Raw genomic sequence first — 17,548 nt, 5'->3', positions numbered from 1 at the left:
AGGTGTTAGTTCAACAGACTCGATTTCTTCGAGTTGCGTCGGAAACATAGTATTTTTAAAAGATGAGCACACATGAACGCCACCACAAACTTTGAGCATTTAGGAGTGGGAACTCCGCAGCTTGCCTCATATCTAAGAGCACAGAGTCGAGTGAATGGTCTTAGGAGTGTTTCCCTCTGTTTTCAGGCATATTTAGTAGACTGGCTTATCCAGGTTTACTGGCTTTCCCTCTTACTTGAACTTAGCATGTCGCTAAACTCGCAACTACATTGGTCCTGTTTCCCCCCCCCCCCCCCCACCCGTTATCAGAGCATGACTGAATTACCAAACATTGCTTATAAAAACCTGATTTTTCAGCTTGTTCTGGCAACAGATGCACAGATCTCCACATCTGCAGGGCCTTTCCCCACTAGTGCACTTCGACCACCTCCGTTCACGGCGTAACCAGCAAGGCTCTGTTTGTTGAGGGCCGAAACTTTAACTCCGTAAACAGGCCTAATGGAGAGCATCTAAACAAGAACGAGAGTGACTGGTCTCCTCATTTCTAATCTCTCTGGATTTAGGAAAGGCAATAAAAATGACATCCAGTATCAGGCAGGCTTAAAAATGACTGGTTTTAATGAATGAAAGGCAGTTAATGTAAATCCGAACAGAAAGTGTTCCTGCTCTTCCACTTGAACTTTCATTGAAAAAAAAAAATGTTAAAAATATTTATGGTAAAAAAATAAGCTTACCATGTTAAACATGTTTAGTTCCAGTTCCAACGTCTGAGCATAAAAAAGAGGTTTTGTAAAATAAACCATTAAAACAGTTCATAAAATACAAACAAAATTACAGAGGGGGCAGGGGGGACCTGAACTCCAGCAACCTAGCAATGTTCAACTTTGGTCAATAAACAAGTTTTCCCCCAGTCCTCTCTTTAAACAGAGCCTCAGAGGGGTTATTTCATTCAGAAGAATCTTGGGTCCTTGGTGAATATAACCGCCTGCAGCAGGGTTTTAAAAGGAGGCCCATTCTTCTGCAGTTCCCGAGCACATATCAGGGTTCCGCAGGTTATAATGTTTTCCTTACAACCGTCTGCAACTTCATTCAGGTCCTGCATTTCTCTCGCCCCCATCACTTTGTCTTGACCGCCAACTCTGTTTCTTTTTCTTTTTAAAACCCTTCTGAGAAACTCAGAGAATCAGACAGTGTGCGGGTCAGTTGGAGGCACTGCTGTTGTAGGAGTTTGATGTGGATGGTGCGGGAGGCGGGAAGGTTGGTGGGATGCCGACAGATTTGCGGATGTGAGGCAAAAGGAACGGGTCGCTTGCCAGTTGGTGCACGTCGATGCGATCCTCCTTCCTGTAGGCCAGACAGCGACGGATGAATGCCTAGAAACCACAAGGAAACGCAATCAGGGCCAAAATCAGAGTGCAAAGACACAAACAACTGTGGACACCCCTTTTTATAAACACCCCTGAGTAGAGCAGTGGAACAGTGCATTCTCTAGAGCGATGGATCTCTATATAGTCACCCCAGATCAGCTAAAGCTCTTGTGGCTGAACGCAATCAAATCTGCCCATCAAGGTTCCAAAATCTAGTCGACTATTGCTGCAGCATAGTGGGGACAAACTCCTCTTTAAAAGTCGGGACTTAGGAAGAAACACTGGAAGAGGAGGTGTCCATTAACATTTGACCATAGAGGGGGCATATACAAATAAATCAATAAACACAGTTTATGCAAATGCATTTAGGACCCTGGAACTCACAGCTGGTCCAAAAATCTCCTTTACAGACCCCATAGCTATTATAAAGAAGGCCGGTCTATGAACATTTCCCATCGTTTGTGCTCTATTGGCTCCGTAATGGTGTGACATGCTTACTTTATGTAATCTGAAGACAGGCCCCTCAACTTTCAACATCAGTTAGAACAGTCCATACAAATGAATGTCAGGTGAAATTAGCTATTGGTCTTGCTGGTGGTCTTGTTTGCCAACACTGATTTGCACACACCCCCATTTTTTGTCCCTGAGCAGTGCTAGAAAGCTAATGAAGAAAGAATTTCAAATACGAGAAAACTGAGCGAACGTCAACGCTCACGCATCATGACTTCCCATTCAGGATCTCCAAATGTTTCACTAATACTACTTTTGTTCACACACATAAAATATTGTATGTACGGGTTAGGTGAACAACGAGTGCGAGGTCCCACCTCCTTCCTTTAAAATAAATAAATTAATTAAATAAAATAAATGAAAGCTCCACGATTCACACAAATGACTCACCATTCAGTGTTTACATTTATAGGTGTCAGAATGAAAGCTTCGAGTATGAGACCAATCCTCCTTTCTTAAAAAAATTCAATAAAAAAAATCTACACGATTCACGCAAATAACAGATTCATCACTCTATGTGTTACATGAGTCAACGTCTGCATGAGAGCATATCGAAGCGTTTCACCAGGTTCTACCTTTGCTTCTGGAGTGACCACAGGCTTGGCGGGAAACTGAACCTCAGTGGCTTTAAGAATGGTGTTCTCCTGTAGAATGTCCTGCTGTGACTGATTATGTCCAAATGGCTAGAAAAGGTGAAGAAGAGATATATGGTCATATCAGGCAACAGAAAAAAAGAAATAAACATGTGCATTACATTCTGTGTGTGTTGATTACCTTCTTGCCATAGAGGCTTTGGTAGAAGATGACCCCCACAGACCACACATCCACTTTATTGGAGATTTTAGGTGGCTCTTTCCCCACTACAAAGCACTCTGGGGGCAAATACCTGCAGAAATAAAACAATAGCAGATGAGGTACTGAAGAGAAAGAACAAATATAGAGAAAACAACTGCTGTATTAAAAAAAAATACATATATACACAGAATACTCCACCCTTTAACTGAATCACTAAATCACAAATCAGACACGCTGTTGTCTAATGCGGTCATGACAAATAATTTGAAACAAATTAACATGGCTGTTACCAGTAGGTTCCTGCTCCCTGTGATGTGAGCTCCATGCCGTCCACAGAGTTATAACTATCATCGTCCATGATCTTCGACAGGCCAAAATCAGTGATCTTAATCTCCCCACACGCTGTGCCATTCACCAGCAATATGTTACCTAAATGAGAGCCATACAGAGTTAGAAACAGAAAGAGAGTCCTCTATAATGTGCTATAATGGGCAGCACAGTATACATTAGTAGCAGTGATGGCAATAGTGGTCTTTACCGTAAAACCAGTGTGGCTGGTTACTGCATTTTATGAATATCCTCACAAATAACTAAACGCAGGCCCACTTTAACCCATTTAACTTTCCACTGTAAATTTACCAAAATTCTCCAAGGTGTACTGCAATCACAAATGAGTGTAGAAGTGATTCTGAATTCTGATTCATAATTTCATTCATTTATCCACATCAAACACATGAAAGTTTAGATGTCTTTGTTCAAATTACATTGATCGAAGTAAAAATAAGTGAACACACCTCATAAAAGAAATAGTTTTTTTTATGCAGCAGCACAGTTCCTAGACCTTTTTCAAATACAGTGTATTGTATTTAATGTTAAATACCCAGACCCGACACGAGTTCACCTTGCTATAGTCTATAAATGCTTACGGATGTGGTGGGATTCTTAAGTTGAGAAGCTGTAGTACAGGGCAGTGAATGCCTTGTTTAATGCGTGGGAGAAAGGAAAAAAAAAATGTCATGAATTAAAAAATAAAATTTGCAGAGCATGGGTCGCACATGTTAATGATTGGCCTTTGGCCCACCCAAATGCAATCACTCCTTTTTACTATTATGTGAAGGAAGTAGCTGAATTTGCAGGTGTATGAAAGCATACGTCATTCTTGATTCTCAGAAGCGAGCAAAGGCCCCTTGCGTGCCGCTGTGCTCCATATGTTGATTTTATGCAGTTCCCTGCAGAGTTTTCTTTCAGAAATTGGTGGTGAAGGACCAAGGAAGCAAGTCTTGCCTGAAAGAGATTGCATATTTCAGATCTCACCTGGTTTGAGGTCGTAATGGATGATTGGCGGGCGAATCTCGTTCAGGTATTTCAGAGCATTCACAATCTGCATGACGATGGAGCGCGCCTCTTTCTCAGACATCAGCTTGTGCTGCTTCAAGTAGAAATCCAAATCGTTGCCCTCACAGTACTCCAGAACCGTGCAGAACCTAGGGCGACGAAGGCACATTCAGATCAGAGAGTTTGAGACATACATTAAGGAACTTAGGGGCCTGAATATTCTGAAAGAAGAGAGCTAATGAGAAATCGGCTCCACACAGAAGCTAGATTAAGTGTTCTTCCTTTTCTGTGATTTACGGTAACTTTGTTTTCATTGCAGTAAGGATTATAAATATGTATAGCATCAATTGCATTATTTTACACTATTTAGCTCAGGTTCTGGCTCTTTTTCCTGAGAAATAACTGAGAATTAAAACATCTCAAAGGCTGATTACCACCAGAACCATCATCTCCCATCCCAAATTATCCAGCAAATGTAGTAATAAACTTACGAGTCCGTGTCTAGTGAGAAGTAGTCATAGAGTTTCACTATTCTTGGATGGTCCAGCTCTTTGTGGATTCTGTATTCTCTGCATGCGTGCCTGAAGAACAACAATTAATAATGACACACTAGATCATTCACACTCATCACTCTATTACAGACTGTGTAATGAAATATTTAATAGACAAAGTTTGAATGAATACAGCAGTAAACATGCTAACAACAACAACAACAACAACAAAAACTGACTTGTGATAGTTTTCCTTTTTCTCTTCCCTCCAGTTCTTGTTAAGCTGGTGGATCTTAACAGCCACATATCTCTGCTCTGTAAGATCAAATGCCTGAAATGTACATGAAGACATGAACAATATAATTATTACTAGCAAATTTATCTCAAACTAAAAAAAAAATTCTGCTAGCACAGTCAGACAAAATTTAAAAACCCTACATATCAGAAATTATGTTGCCATTCAATAGACCATATTGAGGACCATGGACCTCAAGCTGGACCTTTCCACAGGCACATTAGTAGTAAATTTGCCAGTGGAATGGAAACTACTTTACTACTTTAATACATGTTTATTGCCTTAAATCTGCTAATCAAGAGGATTATCTGCTAGGATCTACCCTTTCTGTGTGCTACCATGTTTTTATTGCTATATAAGCGGGGCTTTTGGTCTTGTTGGATGCGCTGTATTTTTTATTTTGTAAGAAAAACTATTAAGTGCATCTTCTTTTTCATAATCATGTTCAAAATAACAGCTTCTGACATTAATAACAAAGCCCATAATGAATCATAGTATTGTTAATGTTCATGTGCATGTACATTTAACTCCTCTTTTCACAATATAAAAAAAAATCTGAATACGTTTTAAGAAGTAAATCTCACTTTGTAGACTTCACTGAAGCCTCCTCTGCCGAGCAGGTGTAGCAGCAGATAGCGATCGTTCAGCGTTGGGTGGTCTTTAAACCTGCAGAGAAGGAATGGAGAGATGCATGTTATTACTAGTTGCATTAAGTCAGATCTAAATTGAATAAACAAGCAAAAACAAAGATAGCATGGATGGGTTTTCTCATACTGAGAGTTGTCTTCGTTGTGTACTCTCTTCAGCTCGCGTATGTGGAGGTTTCGTACTCGCTCCAACCGTTCCAACTCCGCCTGAATCTCTGCTTCTTCCTGGAAAACAGACCAACACACCACACTGTATTTCAAACTTTTTAAGACATCTAACAGTTGATAACAATATGAATAAAGAGAATCCTTAAAAGGTACAGTTTAGTAAAATGTCTAAATTGATACGTAAAAATTTCAGCTACCAAAAAAATCTGAAATGTGTCATTAGTGCCACTTTCGGTTTCAGCACAAAGAGGTCAAATGTATTTATAATTTGGCGTTAATTAGTTTCCTAGCTCCAGTGAATAACAAGAGCCACCACACTTCTGGTCAAAGCATACCTTTTTTAAGTAACCAAGCCTCAGCTTGAAAATTTCTTCTTGCTCGTGATACTCTGCAAGAGACAGCCTGTGAACGACACATTCCTCGTTAAAGCACACTGCCAAAAACAGCCTGCCAAGAAATTGCAAAAGCGTAAGAGTGAGAGAGACAATGTAACGTACGCTTCATTCTCCGCTCCGTTGCTCTTGTTCTTTCGTTTGTTGGGCTCTAGGCTAGGGGGCGGGGTTTGGGCCATGGAAGGTGGTTTCCTCTTCCCCAAAAGCTTCCTCTGCCGCTCAATTTCCTCGCGCTCTGAATTTATGCGCTCCTGCTGCCTGTCATGGTACAAGAGAAAGGCTTAACAGTCACCTAAATCACTTAAATAAAGTGTAGGTTTAACACTGAGGGGAAAAACATATGTCTGCAACCATCTAACATTTTTAAATACTTCAGGGGCAGTGGTGGTTTAGCGGTTAGAGCTCTGGGCTATTGAGGACAGGGTCGTGGATTCTCACTGTCTCACTCTTCTCACTGTGGGTGCTCACTGTCTACTGTGTGAGTTTCACTGGTGTGTATGTGTGTGTTCACTGCACGGATGGGATAAAAGCAGAAGCCAAATTCCATCTGTGTCTATCACAAATTATTGTCTTGTCTTGTCTTGTTTTCTATGATTGTGCAGTTGCCAATTCAAACCCACTAGTTACATCACGATGCTAACAGCACTGATGGAGTGAGGGTTGTCACATGCTTCCTCTAAAATAAAGCCCGGAACACTGCTTCTTTTAGAACTTCTGCTAACGCGACATCACGGGACAGCTCAACATGCTTGGAGGAGACCCCCAGCGGCCTCACACTGACAGTTACACAATGTCAGTTATGATTTCTGGCCATCAAACTACCGTTCCCCTGATAATGTAGCCAACGCTTAGACAGCTGAGCCACTTGGGAGCTAAATATATGTTTTTGAACATTCTGCCAAATGAAGGAGAGAAAGAGTTCACTGTTCTGTATGTTGCCCCTGTCACACAAAGGGGTGTCAACGTTCACAAAGGTGCCAACCACCGCTACGTAATATCAGGAATACATTATAGGGAGACTTACTTGATGAGGTTCTGAAAGGCATATCCGTCCGTCCACTGTTCAGTGAATGAGGCACCGTGTCTGACAGTGGTGAACTGACCCAATCTGAGCCGGTCCTGCATGCTCTTATCCCGGCAAGCCCTTTTCTCCTGCTTAGACTGAAAACACAGGCACACACAAACACACTTTATGAACACATCTGCTGGTGTGAGTACTCCCAAGTTCATGTGTTCCCCATATTCCAGAAAACAAGAGGTTTTTCATGGTTCTAGAAGAGCTATAGATTTGAGCCTAATGGTTTACCAATTTAATAAATCAACTGTAAATACGGCCCCTCTAGTTCTCTGAAGCATCGTCGTCACATTATTGTCAATTGTTGCTGATATCCAATTACATCGTCCTATTGCTCATGCCTATACTCCAAGTTAGCCATAGTCCAAGGCAGTCATAGTGCTGAGGCTTAGTAGCTCAGCTTAGAATGGGAGGGTCATACTACCCACCCAGAGAGAGTGTGACCAACTATGCTGTCTGTGGCTGCGGGATCACCAGAATCAAACCTTAGACACTTAGACAGTTGCGCCACTTGGGGGGTAAATCCGTAAAAATGTTCTAGACAAAAATCACAGCGAGAAGCAGGCAGAGCAAAGAGGAACTAGTTATTCTGGTTTGTATGTTGCCACTGCCAAGAAAGGGGGTGTCAACGTTTAGAAGGGTAATAGTGGGGAAAATCCACTAAACGCTGTGGAATCCAGTTCCTGCATGGTTCGGTATGACTCCAGTTGCTGCCAGTCATAGTGCTGAAGCATCTCGGCTTTGGATGATCTAACAGACCTGAACCAATCAATCAAACACTCACCTTTTCTATCAGAAGCTTCTTGCTCATTGTGACGCACTTGTTAAGTCGCTCCTTGAACCGTTCCAGCATTTTCTGCTGCTCATCGATCTGCCTCCTCAAGTCACAGTTTTCCTGAAGACGAAAGTGAGTAGATGCATTATCAAGACCCAACAGTAGTATTAAATAAAGAGTCCTGAATGGTTCTTGAAGCGGACGTTCAGTTGGAGAAAGTCCTTAAAGGGTATAATATTATATCTTACACTAAACATTAAAAGAAGCTCTACATAAACTTTGCTCTTGTTTTTATTTTAGTTGGAACTTTGTTTTCACCAAGAACAAATTTAGGAACCTATTTCTTCTGATGTCTGTTGCAGCTGCACTTGTGTCATTATCCACCGTTTTTTCACCTCATTTTTCCTTGACATTTTTACATGAGTGGCTCGTGGATAATAGTGTACATTGAAACCAAACTCGAAACCCGACTGGTTCTAGGGCCCCAGATTGGTCCAGTGGAATAAGGTGCCGTCACTATGACCAGGGGATCACTAGTTCGATTCCTGTTCATGCTGCTAGCCATCAGCAGCCAGGGCCCTGAGAGAGCACAATTCTCTCCAAGAGATGGAGATGCCACATTCTCCCCACATCACACCAGAGCAATGTTGACCGGTACTAGCATCTGCTGGCTGATGCATCAGAGCCACCAGAGTTACACAGCTTTTTCCTCTGAGCATGTCGGCTGTCCAGTGACAGCAGCAGGTCAGAAAAAGAGGCGCTGGCTGGCTGGATGGGCACAGGTCGGAGGAGGCATGTGTCGGAAGCATTGCATGGGATGGGGGAGAATATGCATGGGTTGGGTAATCCAAATATTACATAATGAAATGCTAGTCATGCATAACAGACACATTGGGCCCCTTTTCCCAGACGCTGATCCTAGATTTCAGCTTAATCTGGCTTTAGCAAAACTGGCCCACTGTTCTACTGTACAGCTTACCCGCAACAGGTCGTCTATTCGTCCCTCCTTCTTCTCCAAGTCGGAGTTCTTGTTGTTTTCTAGCGCGAGGAGCTTATCCATTGTCAAATCCGTCTGCATCCACAGAGAGTTGGGGAAGAAAAATAAATAAATAAATAAATAAATAAAGGATACAGAACATTCAGTGATTACACTAGGCTTTGCCTTGACCGCAGCTGTGCTTTTACAGCTTACCTGTGCAGGTCTGTGTGAGGAGTTCGCAGGCAGAGGCTTTCCCGAGCTCATGGTCAAATCAGTGCTGGCAGAGCTAACGGAGGGAGGACTGCTCTGCTGGACCTAAAGGATGATGAGAATATAAGAAAGGGAATAGGTAGTGTGTTGGTTAATGAAAGAAAATACTGTAACACCTGTACAAAGTGAGTTCCAATTCCCCAATTTAACAAAATAGTAAATAAGTGTGATGCAGTTCTTTTCAGTATATTAAATATAGACCAGAGATGGCCCAAAACACACTTTACAGTTGTGTATGACGTATGATGAGGTATGCATTTAAAGCAGGAGTATTTTAAAAACATGGCATTTTCTTTCAGTTGTTCTTGGAATTTAAACAACGGGTGCGTTTCTGCTTTGTTGGAATGAAAATCTCCAAGCACAGCAGATCTTTGGATCAGAGGACAATGGGTTGGTGTGTGTAAAAGCAAACAGCTGGTCAAAAAGTTTATGAAAAGGAAAATAATTAATAATGAATCTTGGAAAATTAAAGCAGTAAAGCCTAAACAAACAGGGCTCAGTTTTTGTAGCACACCCAGTCATATGGCTAATTGCTTTTTTTTTTTTTATCTGAAAGGATAAATAAATTAGTAGTAACTAGTTCCAAAACATTACATAGGTAAGAACCTGATGGACATTGAATGGCAGGATATCCCAATTGTAACTGCTGTTGTTTGGGGGGGGGGGGGCAAATCAGACCTACATAACATCTAAATGATTGTCACAATGTTGACGGAAGGCGAAGGTAGAACTCGGAAGTGCGGAGGTGCAACGATGGAAAGTCTTTGGCATGCACATAAAGACGCAAGATGGATGAGCAAGAAATCCGACCGGCACCCTCTGCAGTAAAAGCCAGCATGTGGAAGCACTTTAGCTCTGGTTGGAGGCAACTACAACCCGGCGTCTTTAGTTGCTACCAACCTAAGGGCCATCGAGCAAGCTAGGTCAGAGCTTCCATCAAACTAAGAACGAGCGAAGCAAGTCATAAACTCTATCACAACTTTTATTGCCAAGGATCCGCGGCTCTACTCTGTGCTATCCCTTCTCGAAGATATCTTATTGACACAGCAATCCCCAAACTCCATCCCCATCCCCAAAATCCATTGCCACTTAGGTCATCTTATGTCACTGGAACTACTCATTTCATCACTGTTTAGTGGCAGCTTACCTTTGGCATTCTTACAACACATCCCCCTAAGAAAACATCAGTCATCAGAGCATAATGGACACACCTATATATATGCATTTCTAGCACACTTCATTATGTGGGCTTTTTCTCAATCATGAACACAACCGGTAGAGCAACTGACTGCCATAAATCAACACAGGCCTTATGCACAAAGCTCATCAGGGTCAGTATGTACGAGTGTGTGAGCTCACCAGTGCTGCAGGGTTGGAGAGAGAGTGCTGCGGAGAAGAGCGGACCAGCGGTGGGATTCCCCGTGCCGGACTGGTCCCAGGACAACTGCCCCCCGCAAACTGACACAGAGCAACAGAGTGAGGCAGACTGAGCAGTAAAGAATACAATAGCAAAGAAGAACCAACAGACCTCAAACAGACAGAGGGAGCGTCCAGAAACTTTCGCTACTGCTCTTCTCCTACCCCAGAAGAACGTAGAGGAACAATCGAGCAGGAGGAACAGAGAGAATGATCAGTAATTGGGAAAATGGGACAGCTGATCCCTTTCAAATATGAGGTCACTGCAATGAGAGCCAGCACATATACGACAGGTCCGTCCATTTAATTACGGTAATTATGAGCAGTAGAATCTGACCATCCTTCTTGCAAATGTTTTGAAGGCAATCAATGCCATTGCGTAATCTCGGGGCGTGCACACAGTGACCTCACTCTAAAATCGTTAACAGACTTTCTGGGTAGCGTACTCTTTTGTATCCTTTGCTGGAAGCTGCTTCGGTGGGTATTTTAAGCCGCTTCTTTTGTCTCCTCCGGAATTTGGACAGGCGGCAAGATGGCCTCCGTGTCCGAAGGAGAGGAGGAGGAGGAGGAGGGTCGGTAGGAAAACCCAGCAGTAACTTTTAGGGTTCCTGGATGCACCCTCAAAGAAGAACAAAGAAGAATGAAGCAGAGGCTAGAAGTTCACGCTTACTAACGCAGATGATTACAACCAGCTACTTACCTCAAAGTAATCGCTTATTTTAGGCCCTCGCGCACCTCCCTTCACTGTAAAACAGGGAAATTGTGTAGGGGGAAAAAAAAATTAGCCTTTTTTATCAAACCCTTCAGAACAACATTGCCCTGAATGCATTTCATATGTGGATCATAATGGGAACTTTCTGAAAATCTAAATAAAGAAATGCATTTATGTACACACACACACATTAAATTTTTCACAGAGCATTTAATTAAGATCACTACGCTAACGTTGGGTAGAGGCTTCATTTGGTCCATTAACAGTCTCTATTGTTGCCATGTTGACATAACTGCACCACACAATTCCTATCGATTTTTCAGAAGCACTTTTACGCCACAAGTCTCCCATTCTACCACATCCCAAAGTTTTCTACTGGATTCAGATCCAAGGATAGGGAAGACCACTAAAAAACACAGAACTCGGCGTCACGATCAAGAAACCAGTCTAAAGCGACTTTTCCTTTGTGGCATGGTGACTCATCATGCTGGAAGTAGCCATTAGACGATCATGTGATGCGCATGTATGGCAACAATACTCACATGGGCTTCCAAGTGACGACTGACTGGTGTTAGCGGCTCAATGTGTACCTAGAAAACCTTTCCTACACCATTACGCCACCACCTCTACAAGCCTGGACTGCAGACACATGGTTGGATTTTAAATGGATTTATGATGTTGGTGGCAAATTCTAACCCTATCATCTTTGTGTGCCTTTGTGTGAAATTGAGATTCATCAGACCAGGCTCCGTTTTTCATGTGTCCAGTGTTGGTGAGCCTGTGCTGAGCCACTGCAGCCTCAGCTTTCTGTTCTTAGCTGAAAGCAGTGGAACCCAACACTGTCTTCTGCTGCTGTAGGTTGGACAAGGTTGGACGCGTTGTAGACTCTGAGATGCTTTTCTGCTCACCACAACTGTAAAAGTATTTATATGAGTTCCTGTAGCCTTGCTGTTCTGTCAGCTTCAACCAGTCTGGCCATTCCCTGTTGACGTCTCTTACCAATGCGTCTCCATCTGCAGAAATGCCACTTCGGCGTAAACTCTACACTGTTGAGTTGAAAATCCCTGGAGACCAGCAGTTCTAGAAATACTCAAACCATTCCTTCTGGCACCACCACATTCTGATGGTTGATGTGAAAATTATCTGTTTAAGCTACTGGTCCGTATCTGCACAATTTAATGCATTGCACTGCTGCTACACAGTGAGTGAGTGTGTGTGTGTGTGTGTGTGTGTGTATATATATATATATATATATATATATATATATATATATATATATATATTAACAGTAACAAGATGTTAATTGTCAGACCAATTTCTATCAGTGCGACTCTAATGTCAAACATTTTACCTGGGTCATAACTGTCGCCTTTTCTTTTCCTCGTTCGCTGCTCACTGCTCTTCTTCTCTGGCGTCTGGTATCAAACACACACAGAGAGAAACAATATTAAACAGAAAAATGACAAAACAATGCATCCAAATTAAATTAACTAGTTTTTACGGCACATTCGCTCTGTTTACATCCACACAACGGACAAAATATTGGGACACATGCTCATTCATTGTTTCTTTTGAAAAGAGTTTTTTCCTGCTTTTGTTGGAGTAACTGTCTCTATTGTCCAGGAAAGGCTTTCTACTAGGACTTAAATGCATTCAGCCACAAGTGCGTTAGTGAGGTCAGGGAGTTGGATGATGCCCACCCTACCTCATCCCCATTTCCAAAAACACTGGATGGAGCACCAACCATCATTTCCTCAGTTCCACTGCTCCACAGCTCAATGCTGGGGACTTCATACCCCTCCAGCTTTTGCCTGACATTAGGCACGGTACCAGTAGGTTCATGTTTACCTGCTCCAGAGAATCCTTTTCGGTTGGCAGTAGCTCTCCACATGTATTGGACAAGCTGTGTGTGCGTATTTATTTAACGGTGACAGCAATGAATGCAACTAAAAGTGGATGAAAGGTTGTAAATGTTTTTTTCACTCAGAGTTTATGCTGTTGTGTCCGTTCTTACCTCAAGTTCTTTGTCACTCAGCGAACCTCCACTGCACAGGCTTTGGTTGGAGGACTCATTAGGGCCAGCACCCTGCAAAAAAGATGAAGCAGATGAAATTTAAGAGTCCATAAGTGCCATCTCTGGAAAAGTCATTCTCATTTGAACTGAAATTTGCATTTTTCATGACAAAAGCCACTGACTGGGAATGAATTAACATGCCCCAAACATACAGGCTGTTTTCTTCCTCCCACTGAGGTAGATTGACCAGAATCATCTCAAACTTTAGGGTAGTGAAATCCACCGCAATCCTGCTCCTATATTTCTCTAGTCCAGTGCGCTTTTAATGTCCAGGGTATTACCAATTATGAGCTTATTCTCTCACTGTCCCTACATTGTCCCTTAATTCTTGTTATGAGATCACGCCTGGTCCCACAGGAGTTGTTCTGACTTTCCTACAAATTAAGAATAATCTACAAACCTTGGCCACACCAAGTCCTGTAAACCGGGCCTCCAGCAATTCCTGCCGGCGTGGGTCCAAACTATACAGTTCGTCCATCATCTCTACAAACAGAAGAGAACAAAACATCTACCTGTGACAAGTCAATACTGAAGTAGCAGTCATATGACTTGAAGCATTTCAGGACAGAAAATCTCTGAAAAGCCAATCCCTGCCCTCTATAAACAGGATTATGAGTGGTATAGGCCAATCCCTGCCATCTATTGGCATGACTATGCCTGACAGGCCAATCCCAGTCATCCATAAGAAGGACCACTGCCCTCAGTATTTACGTCTATGACCAGCAAGGGCCAATCCCTGCCCTCTATAAGCATTGTGGCTGACACAGGCCAATCATTGACTTCTATAAGCATGGCAATGGCTGACTGGTCAATTGCTGCCATTTATAAACATGACCATGACTGACAGACCAATCCCTGCAATATATAAGCATTGCTGTGGCTGACATATGCCATTCACTGCCGTCTATAAGCACAGCAACGGCTGACAGCTCAATTGCTGCCAACTACAAGCATGTCTTTGGATGATTCCAGTCAACATCTATAAGGACTATGACTGGCGTAGACCAATTCCCAACCATTTATAAGCATGGTGATGGCTAACACAGGCCAGACCCGGACATACATAAGCAAAACTATTAATGGTACAGCACCAATCCCTCCTAGCTAGAGGGACTATGGCTGGCATAAGCCAATCTCTGACAGCTGGCACATAGTCAGAGGCCATGTAGATAGCATACCTGTGGCAATCCCTGCCATCTACAAGAAAGGACCATTACTGGTGAAGACCAACACCTTTGCCATCTAGAAACATGGCTACGGCTAGCACAGGCCAATCCCTACCATCTATGAGCATGATTATGGATGACCGACCAACCCCTCCCACCTAAAAGAAGCACTATGGCTGGCACAGGCCAATCTCTGCCCTCTTTAGCCTTTGCAATGTTTATAGACCACCAGGATGACAGCTGGCTCATGGTCAGAGGCAGCCAACTTCAGACACCTGTAGCTAGCATACCTGTGGCAGTCCCTGCCATCTACAAGAAAGGACCATTACTGGTGAAGACCAACACCTTTGCCATCTAGAAACATGGCTACGGCTAGCACAGGCCAATCCCTGCCATCTATGAGCATGACTATCGCTGACCAACCAACCCCTCCCACCTAGAAGAAGCACTATGGCTGGCACAGGCCAATCTCTGCCCTCTTTAGCCTTTGCAATGTTTATAGACCACCAGGATGACAGCTGGCTCATGGTCAGAGGCAGCCAACTTCAGACACCTGTAGCTAGCATACCTGTGGCAGTCCCTGCCATCTACAAGAAAGGACCATTACTGGTGAAGACCAACACCTTTGCCATCTAGAAACATGGCTACGGCTAGCACAGGCCAATCCCTGCCATCTATGAGCATGATTATGGATGACCAACCAACCCCTCCCACCTAGAAGAAGCACTATGGCTGGCCAATCTCTGCCCTCTTTAGCCTTTGCAATGTTTATAGACCACCAGGATGACAGCTGGCTCATGGTCAGAGGCAGCCAACTTCAGACACCTGTAGCTAGCATACCTGTGGCAGTCCCTGCCATCTACAAGAAAGGACCATTACTGGTGAAGACCAACACCTTTGCCATCTAGAAACATGGCTACGGCTAGCACAGGCCAATCCCTGCCATCTATGAGCATGATTATGGATGACCAACCAACCCCTCCCACCTAGAAGAAGCACTATGGCTGGCCAATCTCTGCCCTCTTTAGCCTTTGCAATGTTTATAGACCACCAGGATGACAGCTGGCTCATGGTCAGAGGCAGCCAACTTCAGACACCTGTAGCTAGCATACCTGTGGCAGTCCCTGCCATCTACAAGCCTGACTATCTATTAGAAGGACCAACCCCTGCCATCAATGCCAGGCTATGGCTTAAGACATGGCAAAAGACAACCCTTACCTCCTATAGCTATAGCCATGTTTACACAGAGGAATGCCTATGGCTGACATCTGACAGCTGACAGCAGAACCACACCTGGGACTGTTCTGAGTGTTTGCTGCTTAATAAGCTTTAAAAGAATTGAAGGCCGACAACCTCAGAAACCTGTAGCCTACAAAGCCCAACAGATCTCACTTCAGCTGACTCCTCATATTCTTACATAGAGCTAACTAGCTAGTTAGGCCTAATCTGTCCCACCAATCTTCACTGTGGCACAACAACATCCACCAGCTAAAGCTAAGCTGACAAACGAGCCTACTTTACAGATCGCTAGCTAGCTATAGCCATATGCAAATATATTAGATAGCTAATTAGCTTACTGATAAACACTTTATTATAGAAACTTCAGCTACTTGTGAACAGTGCAATATGAGCAGCATTAGCTAGCTAACCTTAACTTACTCCTCCTGTCTTAGAGCCTCAACAAGTTAGCTAGCTATTAGCTATAAACACTCGACTAAGTTAGCTTGCTAACTAGCTAGCTATGCTAACTTGCTAACAAGCAGAAGATACCACCGGCCACTTCGTTAAATTAGTCAAATTAATAAAAATCGACCGATTTATCACAGGCTGGAGTGCTGTATGGTTGTAAGGATAGAAACCACCAACAAGTTAAGCTGGCTTGACAGCTATTAAGCTAACGCTAGCGCTAACTGGCTAACGCTAGCTACCGAGCTAACAGCCTATGCTAACACACCTTTTTGGGGGAAAAGCTAGCTAGCTTGCTAGCTGTTTACAATTATTATAGCTAGCTACATTTTATACGTACAATTAAACGTGCCGTTTGCATCCACCCAGCTAACAGTACGTTACAGAATGAACGTTTTTATTTTAACTAAAAAAAAAGTTAAGGCAGCGCTGCCATATTTAGCACAGCGCTAAGCTAGCCAGTGAGTGTTAGCTAGCTCGCTAGCTCGCTAGCTCGCTCTAGTAAAAGTCATTTGTTTACCTGCAGGCTTAAAAGTTTGCTCAAACAGCCATTTCCAACTAGGTGAGGTGTTTTTGCTCAATACATCCACATTCGTCAGCAAATGGAAGAAAACACGGCTGCAATGCACGAAAATACAGCCATATATAGTGTGTGTTTGAGTCAACGTGGGATTTCTGCAGCCCTGCTTGAGGCCCACAGCTTCAGTCCTGCAACGCCTTCACCAAACACTGGGTGGAAATGCAGGAGCAGCTTTAAGAACCGTGAAGGGAAGACGTAGGTTAGATAAGTCGGGGCTCTCGGTCAATATTTGTGGAGATAAAGAGCTGCTATAGTCCTGCTGAGATCTCACATGTCTCCATCACGTAGCTTCTACACCTACAGTTGTGGTATGAAGACAGCTACCACATTCACTCACCATGGACATGAATGCTGTGGCAGTACTGGTGCTTTCAGTGACTTGTGTTGTGTTTTTTCTGGGGGGAAAAAAAGAAGTGTTCAACATTCATCTGAAAAATAAAAAAATAAATTAGGTGCAGTTTTAATCATACACACTGTCAACAAATAAAATAAAGAAAAAGCTACAAATACTTTAAGCCATGCTGTAACACAGTGCTTCTCAACCCTGCAAAACACTGGAGGTCCTTTAGTGCCTTCCCCGGCTCCCAACACACCTGATTCTACTAATTAGCTCATTAACAAGCCCTTTCAGAGCTTCAAAGAGTCCTCTACAATTTGCAGGCCAGGGTGCCTTCAGAACCGGGGTTGAGAAACACTCATAGAAGTCATAGAAGAAAGTTTCTTAAGATTCTTCACACTTACATCTCTTATTTAAAAATGTTTGAGACTCAATCAGTTATTGATCTCAGTGTAACTGAACAATCGCTAATAAAGCC

At 43.0% G+C, this 17,548-nt stretch overlaps 1 protein-coding gene across 1 annotated transcript; it reads right to left on the bottom strand.

Moving 5' to 3' along the window:
• Positions 1-614: 614 nt before the first annotated feature.
• LOC140543903 (serine/threonine-protein kinase tousled-like 2) lies at positions 615-16,948 on the bottom strand. The gene is made up of 21 exons (XM_072667210.1): positions 16,674-16,948; positions 13,702-13,784; positions 13,242-13,313; positions 12,579-12,642; positions 11,216-11,259; positions 10,459-10,557; positions 9,043-9,144; positions 8,830-8,922; positions 7,860-7,970; positions 7,025-7,161; positions 6,106-6,258; positions 5,944-6,010; positions 5,568-5,665; positions 5,378-5,459; positions 4,738-4,829; positions 4,499-4,588; positions 3,987-4,156; positions 2,963-3,101; positions 2,652-2,763; positions 2,453-2,560; positions 615-1,373 (listed from the first exon to the last, which is right to left on the bottom strand). The coding sequence occupies exons 2-21, from the start codon at positions 13,780-13,782 to the stop codon at positions 1,200-1,202; spliced, it is 2,088 nt and encodes a 695-aa protein (XP_072523311.1). The 5' UTR covers positions 13,783-13,784; positions 16,674-16,948; the 3' UTR covers positions 615-1,199.
• Positions 16,949-17,548: the final 600 nt, after the last annotated feature.

The sequence above is a fragment of the Salminus brasiliensis genome, chromosome 22 (assembly GCF_030463535.1).
Source record: "Salminus brasiliensis chromosome 22, fSalBra1.hap2, whole genome shotgun sequence".
Lineage (NCBI taxonomy): Eukaryota > Metazoa > Chordata > Actinopteri > Characiformes > Bryconidae > Salminus > Salminus brasiliensis.
This window is presented reverse-complemented; position numbering and strand designations above follow the sequence as displayed.

Bases quoted from the DNA above. Each gene is read 5' to 3' on its own strand.
- LOC140543903 (XM_072667210.1), bottom strand. From the start codon at position 13,782: ATGATGGACGAACTGTATAGTTTGGACCCACGCCGGCAGGAATTGCTG. The intron at 4,589-4,737 runs GTCAGTTTTTGT...GTTGTTCTTCAG, and splicing joins AAAAAGGAAAACTATCACAA to GCACGCATGCAGAGAATACA. The intron at 4,157-4,498 runs GTAAGTTTATTA...TCGTCGCCCTAG, and splicing joins TTCTCACTAGACACGGACTC to GTTCTGCACGGTTCTGGAGT.